Here is a 15,136-nt window from a genome sequence, read left to right as displayed (position 1 = left end):
AGGGGGCGGAGCTTGTGTACACCCACCTCTCCCCGCGCGCACACGCTGCTCTCGCGAGAGGTGGTGAGGTTTCCTTCCGCGCGCGCTCCCGCAGTCATGGCGGCCGCCGCTGTGTGAGGCCGGAGGGGCCCGGCCGCGGCTCCCCCTCCCCAGCCCCGTTCCCCTTCCCCTCCGCTCCCCGCGCCATTGCCGCGGCCCCGCTGCGGGCCGCACAGCTCCGGCGGCAGCATGAAGGCGGCGCCCGGCGGCGCTGAGGGTGAGTGAGGCGCTGGGGCTTCCCGCCGGCCCTGTGAGGAGACGGTGTGGGGAGGGGGGGGTCGCGTCTCTGAGGTACCGGTGACGGGCTGGGGCTGAGGGGCCTACACAGGAGGAGGAGGGCCGTCGGCTTTCTCCGGCTTCTCCCCGGCCCGGGCCTGTGTGGCTTCGTGCTGCGTTGGTGAGGCTCCAGCTGTGATGGGAGCTTCCCTGTGAGGGTGCTGAGGCGCTGGCACAGGGTGCCCAGAGAAGCTGTGGCTGCCCCATCCCTGGCAGTGCTCAAGGCCAGGTTGGACACAGGGGCTTGGAGCAAGCTGCTCCAGTGGAAGGTGTCCCTGCCCGTGGCAGGGGCTGGAGCTGGAGAAGCTTTAAGGTTCCTTCCAACCCAAACCAGGCTGTGTTTCTGTGGTCTCGCAGTTCTCTCCCTGTCCCCGGGCTTAACAGTACATAAATACCTTGAGGAGAGCCTAAAGCAGGGGGAGCAGAGCTCCCTTCAGGTGGGAACTATGGGCTATGGGTGCAAGCTGAAAGGCTCCACCTGAGCACTAGAAAGCACTTTATCACCAGCACAGGTGTGACGGAAGCTCCATCCTGAAGCCACCAGGACATGGGGCTGGGCAGCCTGTTGTCAGTGGCCAGGAGTCCTCAACTCTGTTGGCTGAACCGGCCAATGCTTGGTATTTGGTTAGTCACTGAGCCTCTCTCCATTCTTTTCTCTCATTAGGGAGATACTCTTTCCTGTTAGGGTGGTGAGGCACTGGAAGGGGTTGCCCAGTGAGGTTGTGAATGCTCCATCCCTGACAGTGTTCAAGGCCAGGTTGGACAAAGCCTTGGGTGCCATGGTTTAGTGTGAGGTATCCCTGCCCATGGCAGGGGGGTTGGAACTGGATGATCTTAAGGTCCTTTCCAACCCGAACTATTCTATGATTCTACATTATTCCTAAGAGTGGAACTTTTTCTAATAGCTTGTAGAGCCACGCATTGCAGATGGGAGTCAATGGGATGTGAAAGGTATTTTGTAAGCTTGAGTTGGTTTGAGGTTGGTGGAGATTTGTGCCCCCTCCAATTGCCTGCTGCTGCTTTCAGAGCCGTGCCCTGGCTCTAGAGCAGCACTGAGGAGCCTCCAGGCCTGTGTCTGACACCCACATGGGGCAGGAGTGTGTCTGCTCACAGAACCCACCACAACTGGCAGTTGGACCAATGTGGTTGAGGTTTTTGGTGAGGGAAGGGTGTGTGATGATCTTCAATGTAAACAAGCTGGAGGATTGGACGTGAGAATTGTGATGAGGAATGCAGGAAACAAAGCTTAACCTCACTTCTGTAGCAGTGTTTTGTACACTGTTACATTGTCCCAAAGAAGCTTCTGTCTCAGACCATGTATCTTCATGTTACGGTCCTTGAGGTTTTGACAGCTTGAGGTAGAGCCTACATAGTGAGCTCATGGGGAGAAATCAGCAGTGAATAGGTTTTATGAAATCACATTTAGCTTAAAGGTGGAAATGCTTTTCATTCCAACTGCATGACTGTTTTATTTGTAGCACTTCAAGCGTTGTCTTGTTCTATGTTCTCAAGAGTGCCCTGTCTTACAGAGACGGAGAAGCTGAACAAGATGAGCACCCTCTTGGAAAGACTCCATGCAAAGTACAACCAGAACAGGCCCTGGACAGAAACCATGAAGTTAGTGCGTCAAGTCACGGTGAGAGGTGTTGGGGTCTGAGCAGGAGCTTCCTGGAGCTCCTGGAGTGGCAATGGTGTTGCTTTGTTAGATCTCTTCTAAAGGGCTGCCCCTTGCTCTTTGGGGATTTTGGGGTTTGTAAAGCAATTTGCTCCCATTCAGTGATGTTCCAAACTCAGCGCTGGCCTTGGCAAATGAGGGTTTGAAATAGTGGGGGGAAGGAGGATCAGGAGGCAGGGGAGAGCTACAACAGCAATTTCTGCATGCACTGAGGTGTTAGAAGTGTGCCTGACTCCTTGTTTCTGTGTTGTCTCTCATGTAACTCTTAGCTTATGCCTACTTAAAAGTTGCTCCAGTCTGTTCTTCCTCTGAGCAAGTTGCTTAAAAGCAAATAAATCAATCCCAGGCCTGGTTTTGTTCCCTTTTTCCAAAGCAGATAGTGTTCTCCTACAAGAATCAAAAAGCTGCTGTAATTTGGGGACGAAATTAATCAGCTTTTCATTACCTCAGCAAACCTCCCTTGACTGAACTTGCAATGGCAATAACTCCTGTTACTGAGTGAGGCTCAAAAAGCTGTTTCTCTTCTCTCTGACTAAGGAAAAGCGCGTTGTGATGAACTCAGGGGGGCACCAGCACCTGGTGAGCTGCTTGGAGACACTGCAGAAGGCCTTGAAAGGTTGGTGCATCCTGTGCTCAGCAGTGGGAGGCCTCTGAATCAGGAGAGCAGTGAGGTGGCTGCTGGCACATCTCTGTTCGTCCTGTGTGTGTGCTTATGTTTGGGTACCTCCTCTTAGTGCCTGTGGAGACTGTCTGTGGTGGTTCTGTTGTGAAAGTAGAAAACTTGTGAGTGGGAAGTACTAAAACATGGAATGGTGAAAGAAATGGCTTTAGTTCCCTTTTTTGCACCTGTATGAGAGTTTGAACTTGCTCTTTACGTTGGCCTGGTGATTCTCCTGGAAACAGACCTGAATTTCACTGGGGGGAATAAAATCCCTTCTCTCCTTGCAGTTCTGGGAACGTTTGGTTCTCTCTGTTCAAGTTGTTCTGCTTGTGTTTTGAGTGCAGCTCATGTTGAATACGTGAAGGTGTGAGCAGACATGGGAGGGAGGAACTGGTTGAGCTTGGGTTTAATGCTGATGTCTCATTCCTGGGGAGGTGTTGAATCATTTCACTAAGCCTCGTTTTCTGCTCTCCCCATCTAGTGTCTTCTCTGCCTGCCATGACAGATCGCCTGGAGTCTATAGCTAGACAAAATGGGTAGGTCTTCTCCTTTAGTTGACAGCAAAGGCTTTCCCTGTTCCCCTGCACCCATCATGCTCTCACTGCTGCTTTGGTTGGGTTTTATGTGTATCTCATGGCAATTTCTGTTTTGTTTTGTATGGAAGCCTGGGATCTCACCTTAGTGCCAATGGCACTGAATGTTACATCACTTCAGACATGTTCTATGTGGAAGTCCAGTTAGATCCTACAGGGCTGCTGTGTGATGTCAAGGTGGCTCACCATGGAGAAAACCCTGTGGTATGTATCACTGACCAAGGTGAGGGTGATGTCTGCGTGGTTTTGACTCCCTTTGCTTTGATCACAGGAAATGGATTATATTTGATGTTTCCCTGCACCTACCTTACACCTTTGCTGCTTGTTTTAGTGGAAAGGGAAATCCTCTATGGGGTAATTCCTGTGGGTTAGTCTGGTTGATGTATGTGTGCGGGACCAGTTTACTGCTGGTCTTTCTTTCCCTCTGAGTGGTTTTACCAAAATCAGCTGTGGATGTTTTCACTTTGTTTCTGGAAGCAGGATAAGGAAAATAAGCTTAGAAAACTGAGATCTGCAGATGGGAAATACTAAAATGTGGAATGCTGAAAGGAAATTACTTTATTTCGCTCCTGTATATGGAGGAGAGTTTGAACTTGATGCTTGCATTGTCCACTCTTCTGAGAGCAGTTTTTAGTACCTCTGTATAGAAGATTACAGTTTTCAACTGAAAGCTTCATGATTTCAAATGAGTTGTTTGAGCAGAAAGAGGAGTGCTTAAATCTGTCACAGATTAGCTGAGAGACAGAACTGGAGCTGGAGCAGTGTGGAGTTGTGAGCACTGTGTTGCTGCTTAAGAATGTTCCTGTACTGATGTTTCACAGTTGCTGTGCTGCACAGGGACTGACATCACTGCGCTGACACTGATCTCATTCTATGTTCTTTCCTCTCCAGAGTTGTCCCGAGCTGGTGCAACATCTGAGGTGAGCATCAAGAGTTCATTGCGTTTTTGGCAGCCTCTCTTTGCAGTAGTTATCCCATGTTGGTTTAGGTCTGGAAATGCAAAATGCTTCAGAGCTATTCCTTCCCCACAAAGTCTCTCCATGCCTTCAGGGGGTTTTCTGGCTTTGGTTCAGCTCCTTCTGATCCCGAGTGCTGTGCCCAGTACCTTCAAAGCCACAGAGCAACCTTCCCCAGAATCAGTAAAGGTGGACCATGCTGAGAACATATTTTGTAGCTTCCATGTAGCAGAAGTCTCTTTTGAAGTGACTTTGTGTCTGTATTAATGTAACCTTTGAAAACAAACCCTTGTGTGTTACAAGTTTGAATACATCTTAACTTTGCCTTTCAGAGAGAAGAACTTTGATGAGTTTTCTAAGCACCTGAGGGGACTGGTGAACCTGTATAAGCTGCCAGGAGACAAGTAAGTCTAGGATGTATTTATTTGCTGCCAGAGTGACAAATGATCAAGTCTAAAGGCTCAGGCTGAGGGCAAGGCCTACAGATTCTCAGCCTGCACTTCTTTGCACAGTTCCTTTCCTTTGTTCTTACATTGTTTTGTTGTTTTTCTTCTCCCCAGCAAACTGAAAACTAAAATGTACTTGGCTCTGCAGTCCTTAGAGCTGGATCTCTCAAAAATGGCAGGGATGTACTGGTAAGGACATCTGTGTGCTTTGGGGTTTGTTGTTGGTTTGGGTTTTCTTACTAACACTGCATCACGCTGGCTGATTCTGATTGTGCCACATCCTGCTTATGTGGGAAGTGTCCCATCAGTGCCTGTCTAGTCTGTTACTGCTGCTAAGAAGATGCTGAGGCTATAGAGGGCCTGTGGTAGCAAGTGAATAAGAGAGAAAGTGCTTAGAGCTTTCTAGCAATTCCTTCTTAGCTGCAGAATTCAATAGCAAGAAAGTCTAAAAGGCAAAAAATGAAGTTTATAACTGGATGGATTAGTGGTAACGCGGTTAACAGTAAGAAACTGAGAACCATTTGACCCTCTTTTACTGCTGTAGAGCCTGGGCAAACAGCCGTGCTGTGAAGTTTAAGATCAATGGGACTGGATTTTTGTTTCAGGTATGACTCTGGCTTGTTACAGACTTCTGGTTGTCTTTCTTGCAGGCAAGCCACCAACGCCAATCCCTTGGACAAGATTCTCCATGGCAGCGTTGGCTATCTCACCCCCAGGAGTGGAGGTACCTTTGATTAGTGCTGAAAAAAGGAAAGAATCAAACTTACTTTGTTCAGAGTCCCCTTTATGGACTTTGGTTTCACCTGAACTGCTGGAAATTAATGGGACATGCCAAGCAAAGAGGGACAGGGTTGGGTGATTGTGAGTCCTACACAGAGACCCAGCTTTGCTTTACAAAGCCATGCAGATGGACACGTGTGTGTCTGCCAGCAGAGCACAGCTCTGCTTGGTGTGTGCTGTGGCTCAGTGTGAATGCTGTGGGGGTTAATAGTGCTCTGGGTGACTTGTACCCTCAAGTTCAGCAGCTTCTCTCCCACAGGTCTCCTGATGAACCTCAAATATTACGTCTCGCCCTATGATTTGTTTGAAGATGGCTCTGGAGCCCCTGTTATTTTGCATGAGAACAATGGTAGGTCAGCTTCAGTGAGGGCTACTGCTGCTTGGAGGGGAAAAGAAGGCAACTCTAGCAGCCTCACTGCCCTCTGCTGTCACCCTGTCACACAGGACAGTCATGGGTTGACTTGCAGAGGACATGGGTTCAATGCTGGTGATCTTCTCATGGCTGTTCTGGAGTTCAAACTAGACTGCTACCAAGGGGGATGGGGTGCACACAGAGCTTTTTTCCTTAGGGTGAATTTCATCCTTAACATGGGCTCTGTTTTGTTGTATCTCTGCCATCTTACTAGAAGATGAGGTTCTATGCATGGACATGGATATCTGTGTCTCACTAAAATGACAAAACCAAGCAGCTATTCAAGCTGAGGCTGCTCTTGGGAGAGGAGAGGGTGAAAGTGGCCGAAATCATGATTTGTTTTGCATTGTAAAGAGCATACTACAAACTTACAAATGTATCTGGAGTCTCTTAAGAAGGATGCAATTGCTTCACCTTGCAAGAGGAAAACAGAACTTAAGGGAGTAAGAGTAGTTTGGGTGTAGGTCAGTTTAGTGATAAAGTGAATGCTGGAAACTGCCTTGTGGTGGAAGTAAGGTATTTCAAGGGGGGAATGGCCTTAACCTGCCAGAGGGGAGATGGAGATGAGCTCTTAGGCAGAAGCTCTTCCCTGTGAGGGTGCTGAGGCGCTGGCACAGGGTGCCCAGAGAAGCTGTGGCTGCCCCATCCCTGGCAGTGCTCAAGGCCAGGTTGGACACAGGGGCTTGGAGCAAGCTGCTCCAGTGGAAGGGGTCCGTGCCCATGGCAGGGGATTGGAACTGGAGGAGCTTTAAGGTCCCTTCCAACCCAAACCACTCTGTGACTGATGATTTCCATGCAGTGATGTTTCACACATAAAGCTGCTCTGGGTTTAGTGTGGTGTTTGTTTCTTGCTCCCTCTCGCAGTCCCTCGCTCGCTGGGGATGAACGTGTCGGTCACCATTGAGGGCACCATGGCCATGTACAAACTTCCAATCGCCCCGCTCATCATGGGCTCCCATCCAGTTGACAGCAAAGGGTAAGCAAAGGACACAGTGCTCAGCACCCTGGTTTAGATGCACGTGCAACACTCAGGCCTCTGTTGGAGTCAGAGTGGGGAGATGGCTGTGGGATGTCAGTGCATCATGGCTCTGTCTTTAGCCAAGAAATCCCTATTTCAGGCATGTGACGTGCTTTTGAGAAGTACCTTAGTTGTTAAGAAGCTCCAACAGCCTGCTTGGGTTGGAGCAAACAGGAAATTGGCTGTGTGGTGTTGGCAGCAAAGCCATGCCCTGTGTCTGATAAGGTCCTGTGTTAACCCACTGTTTCAGAACTCCGTCGTTCTCGTCCATCACTAGTGCCAACAGTGTGGATCTACCAGCTTGTTTCTTCCTGAAGTTCCCACGTCCCATCCCGGTGTCTCGAGCTTTCATTCAGAAGCTTCAGGGCTGCACAGGTGGGTGGCAGATCTGTCTCATAGCTGCTCCCCAGGTTTTTATTCATAAACTGCTGCTTGTTTTGAACGTGTGATGGGAAAATTGCTCGAGGTTTTGTGCTGTTGTCAGGAAAACCTGGAGAGGTTTCCTCTGTGGTAGCACCTTCTGTGGCCCACCTTCTCCTTCTGGCTCCCTGGTGCTATCATTCTGTGCCATCTTGTGCCCTCAGGTATTCCTTTGTTCGACACACCACCAACATTTGTACCCTTGTATGAGCTGATCACGCAGTTTGAGTTATCCAAGGAGGCTGATCCAGTACCTTTAAACCACAATATGCACTTCTATGCAGTAAGTATTGTGTTACAACCAAGCATTGGGATTCAGATACAGACCACAGTAGTTAGAATCACAGAATCCCAGCATGGTTTGGGATGAAGGGACCTCAAAGCTCCTCCAGCTCCAACCCTACCACAGGCAGGGACCCCTTCCACTGAAGCAGCTTGCTCCAAGCCCCTGTGTCCAACCTGGCCTTGAGCACTGCCAGGGATGGGGCAGCCACAGCTTCTCTGGGCACCCTGTGCCAGCGCCTCAGCACCCTCACAGGGAAGAGCTTCTGCCTAAGAGCTCAGCTCAGTCTCCCCTCAGAAGCAGGAAAAATCCTAGTTCTTAAATGTGTCAGCGATGGATCTCTTGTTAACTTCAGAGGGTTTCTCTCTACCTCTCAAGGGCTGCTGCACTGTATGAAAGCAGTTTAGTGGGGACAGTGAATACTGTTCAGCTCTGGTACTTCTGAGGAGCCAAAAATCATGTTTTGCTTGTTCAGATTGGAAGGCTGTGTCTTCCTGGTTAGTCATTTCACCCAGAAAGGTGGCTTTGATGTCCCTTGCATCTGGGGCATGCTTTTCCTTCCTGGAGGTCTGTTACTGCCTTGTACCCAGCAGGAGTTGGAGTAAAGCAGGAATTGTTTGTCAGGCTCTTCCAGGACAGCAGCACTGTTACTTTCTGAACAAAGATGCTCCTCTCCCAGATGGAAGAAGCCTCCAAGGAACTCTGATCAGTAAAATCGCCTTCCAGCACCCAGGCCGGGTCCCACTCATCCTCAGCCTCATCCGGCACCAGGTGGCCTATAACACCCTCATCGGCAGCTGCGTCAAGAGGACGGTGCTGAAGGAAGGTGGGTGCAGCACGTGGGGATGGGGAACCCTGGGTGATGGGCCCAGGTGTAGGAAGAACAAATGAGGCCTATGCTTTCCTTTTCACTCTGCTTTTCCCTTTCTATATGGGAGCATCGAGCTGGTGACTCTGGCTCATGCCCTATGTTCCCTGGTTGAACAGCTCCCATGTCTCCGTGTCTTTCAGATTCCCCTGGGATCCTGCAGTTTGAAGTTTGCCCCCTCTCTGACTCCTGTTTCAGTGTCTCCTTTCAGCATCCCGTGAATGACTCCCTGGTCTGTGGTAAGTGGAATCAGGAGCAGCCAGGAGTGTGTTTATGGGAAAAGTGGCAAAGTTTCCTTCCACTGTAACCAGGAGTTTGATCTCTTCCAACCTCCTCCTCTCTTGTAGTGGTAATGGATGTGCAGGACTCCACTCATGTGAACTGTAAGCTCTACAAGGGGCTGTCTGATGCTCTGATCTGTACAGATGATTTCATTGCCAAGGTTGTGCAAAGGTAAGCCAGGGTTTTCTGTGCCACCAGGAACTCCAGCTCATACAGATGTGCTCTGTGTCTATCTCATGTTTACCCCAATGGGTCTGGAGCTGTCCTGTGTGGGGGTGAGTCTTGGGAGTGGTTGTTTGGATGAGAGGAAAGCTGGAGCCCTATTGAAACCCCCATTCCAGGCATTCAACTGTAGCTTCTTATATTTGAATGCATGTCCAGGTGCCCTCTTGTGGGGGTGGCTGCTTTCTGAGCCTTAGAAGACTTGGAATAGCTGCCAGCAGTTTGTCTTTACACAGACCTTTTACCAAGGTTCCTCCACTGTTGGGAACACAGCAGAATGGGAGCAGGGCACTGCACAGGCCTTTGCAGTGAGAATAGCTGCTTCTGCTTGCAGAACATTAGAAGCCCAGCTCTCAGCCTGGCTCCAGAGCAGAGCTGCTCCAGTCCTTGCAGCATCTCCATTGCCTCCTCTGGGTCACTCCAACAGCTCCATGTCCCTCTTGTGCTGTTGCCCCAGAGCTGGACACAGGACTGCAGGGGGATCTCCCCAGAGCAGAGCAGAATAGAGAGGGAGAATCAAGTTGTGATAAGGTCTTGTTGAACACTGCTGGTGGGCAGCAGAGCACACACTAACCCCTTTGTATTGTGTCTTGCAGGTGTATGTCCATCCCTGTCACCATGAGAGCAATCCGGAGGAAAGCAGAAACCATTCAAGCTGACACACCAGCCTTATCCCTCATTGCAGAGACAGTCGAAGATATGGTGAAGAAAAACCTCCCCCCAGCCAGCAGCCCAGGGTATGGCATGACCACAGGCACCAACCCCCTGAGTGGTACCACTACCCCAACCAACACTTTTCCCGGGGGGCCCATCACTACTTTGTTTAACATGAGCATAAGCATGAAAGAGAGGCATGACTCGGTGGGGAGCCACGGGGAGGACTTCAGCAAAGTGTCTCAGAACCCAATTCTCACCAGTTTATTGCAGATCACAGGCAATGTGGGCTCAGCCATTGGCTCAAGCCCAACCCCTCCCCACCACACACCACCACCAGTATCCTCCCCAGCAAGCAACACCAAGAACCACCCCATGCTCATGAACCTTCTGAAAGAGAATCCCCCTCAGGATTTCTCCAGCCTGTATGGGAGCAGCCCTCTGGAAAGGCAAAACTCTTCCTCTGGCTCCCCCCGGATGGAAATTCCTGGGGGGAATAAGCAGAAGAAAAAAAAGTCCCGCGCGCCAGCCGACAAACCCAAGCACCAGACTGAGGATGACTTCCAGAGGGAGCTCTTCTCAATGGATGTTGACTCCCAGAACCCCATTTTTGACGTCAACATGACTGCAGATACCCTGGACACCCCCCACATTACTCCAGCCCCCAGTCAGTGCAGCACTCCTCCTGCGACGTACCCCCAGCCCATCCCTCACACGCAGCCCAGTATTCAGAGGATGGTTCGGCTCTCCAGCTCGGACAGCATCGGAGCCGACGTCACCGACATCCTCTCGGACATAGCAGAGGAGGCTTCCAAGCTCCCCCCCACCACTGAGGACTGTCCACCCATTGGTACTCCAGTGAGGGACTCTTCCAGTTCAGGCCATTCCCAAAGTGCCCTCTTTGACCCAGATGTGTTTCAGAGCAACGCCAGCGAGAACCCCTACACGGACCCTGCGGACCTGATCGCGGATGCTGCCGTCAGCCCCAACAGTGATTCCTCCAACCATTTCTTTCCTGATGGGGTAGATTTCAACCCTGACTTGCTCAACAGTCAGAGTCAAAGCGGCTTTGGGGAGGAATACTTTGATGAGAGCAGCCAGAGTGGAGACACGGATGATTTCAAGGGTTATGCATCCCAGGCTCTTACTACTTTGGGGGTGCAAGTGTTGGGGGGTGATGGGGGGGACAATAAATTCAAGGGGAACACTCAGTCCGACACGGTAGACTTTAGTATTATTGCAGCTGCAAGCAAAGCACTGGGGTCCTCGGACATCATGGAGCACCACAGTGGAGGGCAGAGCCCTTTGCTGAACACAGGGGATTTAGGGAAAGAGAAGTCTCAGAAACGGGTAAAGGAAGGCAATGGCTCTGGAAGTACCATGGCAGGAGCCGGGATAGATGGGAAGCCTGGGAAGCGCAGCCGGACGCCATCCAGTGATGGCAAAAGTAAAGAGAAGCTTCCCAAGCGGAAGAAGCAGGAGACAGATGGGAAATCCCCGTCTCACAGTTCATCCAACAGGCCTTTCACACCACCAGCAAGCACAGGTGGGTCCAAATCACCTGGGAGCTCGGGCCGATCTCAGACTCCTCCTGGTGTAGCTACTCCTCCCATCCCCAAAATCACCATTCAGATCCCAAAAGGAACAGTGACTGTTGGCAAACCGTCTTCGCACGGCCAGTACACAAGTAGTGGCTCCGTCACCTCCTCCAGCAGCAAAAGCCATCACAGCCATTCTTCCTCCTCCTCCTCTTCTTCCTCCTCTTCAACCTCAGGCAAGATGAAAAGCAGCAAATCGGAAGGGTCTTCAGGCTCCAAGATGAGCAGCAGCCTCTACTCGGGCCAAGGCAGCTCGAGTTCAGGCCAGTCCAAAAGCTCAGCCCAATCAGTGGGAAAACCAGGATCCTCCCCCATCACCAAACACGGCCTCAGCAGCGGCTCTGGGAGCACCAAGATGAAACCTCAAGGGAAGCCATCGTCACTTATGAACCCGTCCATGAGTAAACCAAACATCTCCCCGTCTCATTCGAGACCCTCAGGAGGTTCTGAGAAGCTTGCTTCTCCCATGAAACCAGTCCCAGGTACTCCCCCATCATCTAAAGCGAAGTCTCCGATCAGTTCAGGGTCTGGAGGCTCCCACATGTCTGGGACCGGCTCAAGCTCAAGTATGAAGTCCTCTTCAGGCATGGGATCCTCTGGGTCGATGTCTCAGAAACCACCTCCTTCATCGAATTCCTCGACGGCGTCCTCATCTTCCTTTTCATCCAGTGGGTCTTCCATGTCTTCGTCTCAGAACCAGCATGGAAGCTCCAAAGGCAAGTCTCCAAGCAGAAACAAGAAGCCATCTCTGACCGCAGTCATAGACAAGCTCAAACACGGGGTTGTCACTAGTGGGCCTGGTGGAGATGACCCAATGGATGGACAAATGGGGCCAAGTTCCAATTCCTCAAGCCATACGATGTCCTCCAAACACAACATGTCTGGAGGGGAATTCCAGGGCAAACGTGAGAAGAGTGACAAAGAGAAATCAAAAGTCTCTGTTTCTGGGGGATCTGTTGACTCTTCCAAGAAAACTTCGGATTCCAAAAGCGTTGGAAGCACCGGCGTGGCCAAAATCATCATCAGCAAACACGATGGTGGTTCCCCCAGCATTAAAGCCAAAGTCACTTTGCAGAAACCTGGGGAAGGAGGTGGGGACAGCCTCAGGCCTCAGATGGCTTCTTCCAAAAGCTATGGGTCCCCTCTCATCAGCGGCTCGACCCCAAAGCACGAGCGCTGCTCTCCCAGCCACAGCAAGTCCCCTGCATACACTCCCCAGAACATCGACAGTGAGAGCGAGTCGGGCTCCTCCATAGCAGAGAAGTCCTACCAGAACAGCCCCAGCTCTGACGATGGCATCAGGCCCTTACCCGAGTACAGCGCCGAGAAACACAAGAAGCATAAAAAAGAGAAGAAGAAAGTGAAAGACAAAGACCGGGACAGGGAACGGGAGCGGGAGAAGGACAGGGACAAGAAGAAGTCGCACAGCCTGAAGCCAGAGAGCTGGTCCAAGTCACCCATCTCAGCTGAGCAGCCTCTGGCCATGGGCACCAGCTCCATCCTTGCTTCCGAGCGCCCGCCCCGTGCCAGCCCTGAGTTCCTCATTGGGGAGGAGGATGATGATCTGATGGATGTGGCTCTGATTGGTAATTAATATCCCTAATGCCTGGAAGAGATGAGCTCTTGCAGGCCCTGCAGGCTCCAGGTCCCCCTTGCAAACCTGCTGCACTGCTGACCAGGCTGTGTGTGAAAAGGGGGGAACAAAAAGTATTCCCAAGGATCTCCAAAGACAAAGGAAAGCGCCAGTGCCAGCAGCTCCTTCAGGATCCAGGTCCTGACTGTGGCCTTCACCTTGCTGGCGCTTACACTTGGTTTTAATAAGTATTAATAACCCCATTAGAGTTAATGGGTGTGAAGCAAAGTGTATGGGAGCAGACCCCCGGGTGGTGCAAGTGGAATCATGGGCTGTTCCGGAGAGTCTGAGTCCCTCTTCCCCTCATCCCACTCGGAATCAAGTTGCTTTTGTATCAAGGAAGTTTGATTTTAGGGCTGGATTTTTAAAGGGTGGTTGGAAGGAAAAGAAAACAATAAGGTCTGATATGATTCTTGTGGCATTTCTTCATTCAGTGCCCAAGCCAGTGTAGGGCTGAACAACTTCACCTTCCCCTGATCTGAATCCCGCTCTGTGATCTGATGGATAGCAGGATTCAATTCCCAACCTGGTGATGAAGGATTGCTGTCTTTGTTGGACTTCCCTTCTGGTTTAGCTATTTATTGAGGTGCTGGAATGCTTCAGTTTTACTGGTGTGATGTAGAGCCCAGAGAGCCTCAGGAACTTGGGAATTGCTCTGCCCTGGAAAGTGGTGAAGTTGTGGAATGTTGAAGCAAATCTGAATGGAAAAGGGACTCTGTTGGCTTCAGCCTCGAGCTTCCCCCACTGCATCCCTGGAGCTATGACCTGCATCCTGGTCCTGCCCACAGTGCTTCCCCACTATGGATGCTTCCAGTGATGGCAATAGCATGCCTTGTGCGTGGGCACGGCCACAGACAGGGCTTATCCCGGTTCCTGAACCCTCCAGGGTTTCATCTGGGGGTTTGCCTTGTTTTCCCTTTGTTTCTGGTGATTCTGGTACCACTCACAAGTGCTGCTGCCTCATATCCCTGCTGGAAAAGGACCCCTGGCTGCCCCTCCTGGGAACAGAGCTGTGCCAGAGCAGGGATTTCCCTCAAAGATGGCAATTTTTCCTCTTTTGGCTGGAATTGGGAGCATGACTCGGGCATCCTTTATGGTCTTGTTTTCCCTGAAAGGAAAAGAGACTCAGGAGAGGGTTTTATTTTGCCAAGCAGTTCAGTGTGATTCACTGAGGAATGCAGGAAATGAGAGCTCTGGGAGCACATCTGAATCATCTACCTGCTCCCAGGGGGTTTTACTGTTTATTCCCAGAAGCCAGGGTTTTCCCAGTGGGATTGGGATGAAACTTCGTGTTTTGGGGAAGATTCCACAGAGATTCCTAGTCCGCTCCTTACAAGTTGCTGCTTTAAAGCTTATTCAAAGCTTTTAATTGTAGGGATTTTCCACCTCTTCCTCCTGCCTTCAGTGGAATTCAGGAGCCTGAATTTCCCCAAGCCCCTGCATTGCTTTTCCTTGTATTTCCCACCATTTCCTCTTCCTGGTTTGCAGCCTGTAGCTTCCCCTTTCACATCTCCCATGCACCAAGAAGATGGGAATGTGGTAAATCAAAGGGAATCAGAGTCAACCTGGAGCAAACATGTTGGAGCTCTGGGATTGCAGAGGATGGAGGGAAGAAACTGATCCAGGATTGCAGCTCCGGACCCGCTGGATGTGGGCTTCCTGGAAGAAGGAAGTGGCTCCTGCTCCCCCTCATCATGCACTGGTTTTAAGGGGGGGGGAGGTTTTGAGTTGTTTTGTTTTCCAGCGCCCTTTGAGCTGCTCTGGGATGGGTGAAGGTATAAAAGCAGTGTTCAGTCAGCACTGGGGATTTCAGGGGGGGTTCTTTGGGCTTGGCCTTTTCTGCTCTGAATCACGCTGGAAATCCAAGGGAACACCGCTCAGTGTCCGAATAACCACACCGATGGGTTGGAAAGGAGTGATCTCACCCAAGCAAAGCTCAGTATCCTGAATTCCTCTTGGGAACCATGTCTCCTCTCAGAGAGCACCAGTTGGACGCTTTTCACCCCATTTTGGTGCCCTGTTTTCCTTGTGTCATCCCATGACATAAATCATGTGACAGAGACAGACCAGAGCTCTGACCCTGTGGCTGTTCGGTCTGTGACAAAAAGGTTTATTTTTAATAGATTCCTTGCCGTCTCTGGGACGATTATTTTACATCTTTCAGTATTGGAAAGAGAAAAAACCCTGCAAAAGGTGCGAATGAGACAGAAGCCGAATGGATCCTGGGTGTTGGAAGGGGATTAGGGGCTGGAGGACAACGTGCTGATGGTGTAAATACGCGGCTGGGTTTGTAACGGCGCCTTTTTGGGGGGCAATATCG

At 50.8% G+C, this 15,136-nt stretch overlaps 1 protein-coding gene across 1 annotated transcript; it reads left to right on the top strand.

Annotated features, from left to right (window-relative positions):
* Nucleotides 1–181: 181 nt before the first annotated feature.
* On the top strand, nt 182–13,226 carry MED1 (mediator complex subunit 1). The gene is made up of 17 exons (XM_061361023.1): nt 182–256; nt 1,845–1,951; nt 2,528–2,606; nt 3,133–3,187; nt 3,316–3,448; nt 4,136–4,164; nt 4,533–4,604; nt 4,761–4,835; nt 5,297–5,370; nt 5,686–5,775; nt 6,703–6,814; nt 7,107–7,231; nt 7,441–7,559; nt 8,184–8,385; nt 8,571–8,666; nt 8,775–8,880; nt 9,528–13,226. Exons 1-17 carry the CDS (start codon nt 229–231, stop codon nt 12,775–12,777), a joined length of 4,752 nt encoding a protein of 1,583 aa, XP_061217007.1. The 5' UTR covers nt 182–228; the 3' UTR covers nt 12,778–13,226.
* The last annotated feature ends 1,910 nt before the right edge of the window (nt 13,227–15,136 follow it).

This window comes from Neopsephotus bourkii, unplaced genomic scaffold (genome assembly GCF_033783945.1).
Source record: "Neopsephotus bourkii isolate Nb327-2 ecotype Australia unplaced genomic scaffold, CSIRO-AGI_Nbou_v1 NB_1044, whole genome shotgun sequence".
NCBI lineage: Eukaryota > Metazoa > Chordata > Aves > Psittaciformes > Psittacidae > Neopsephotus > Neopsephotus bourkii.
This window is presented reverse-complemented; position numbering and strand designations above follow the sequence as displayed.

What these genes read in the sequence shown, in the direction of transcription:
- MED1 (XM_061361023.1), top strand. Translation starts at nt 229, where the DNA reads ATGAAGGCGGCGCCCGGCGGCGCTGAGG. An exon ending in GGCGCCCGGCGGCGCTGAGG is followed by an intron (nt 257 to 1,844) that starts GTGAGTGAGGCG and finishes CCTGTCTTACAG; the next exon opens with AGACGGAGAAGCTGAACAAG. An exon ending in ACAATATGCACTTCTATGCA is followed by an intron (nt 7,560 to 8,183) that starts GTAAGTATTGTG and finishes ATTGTTTGTCAG; the next exon opens with GCTCTTCCAGGACAGCAGCA.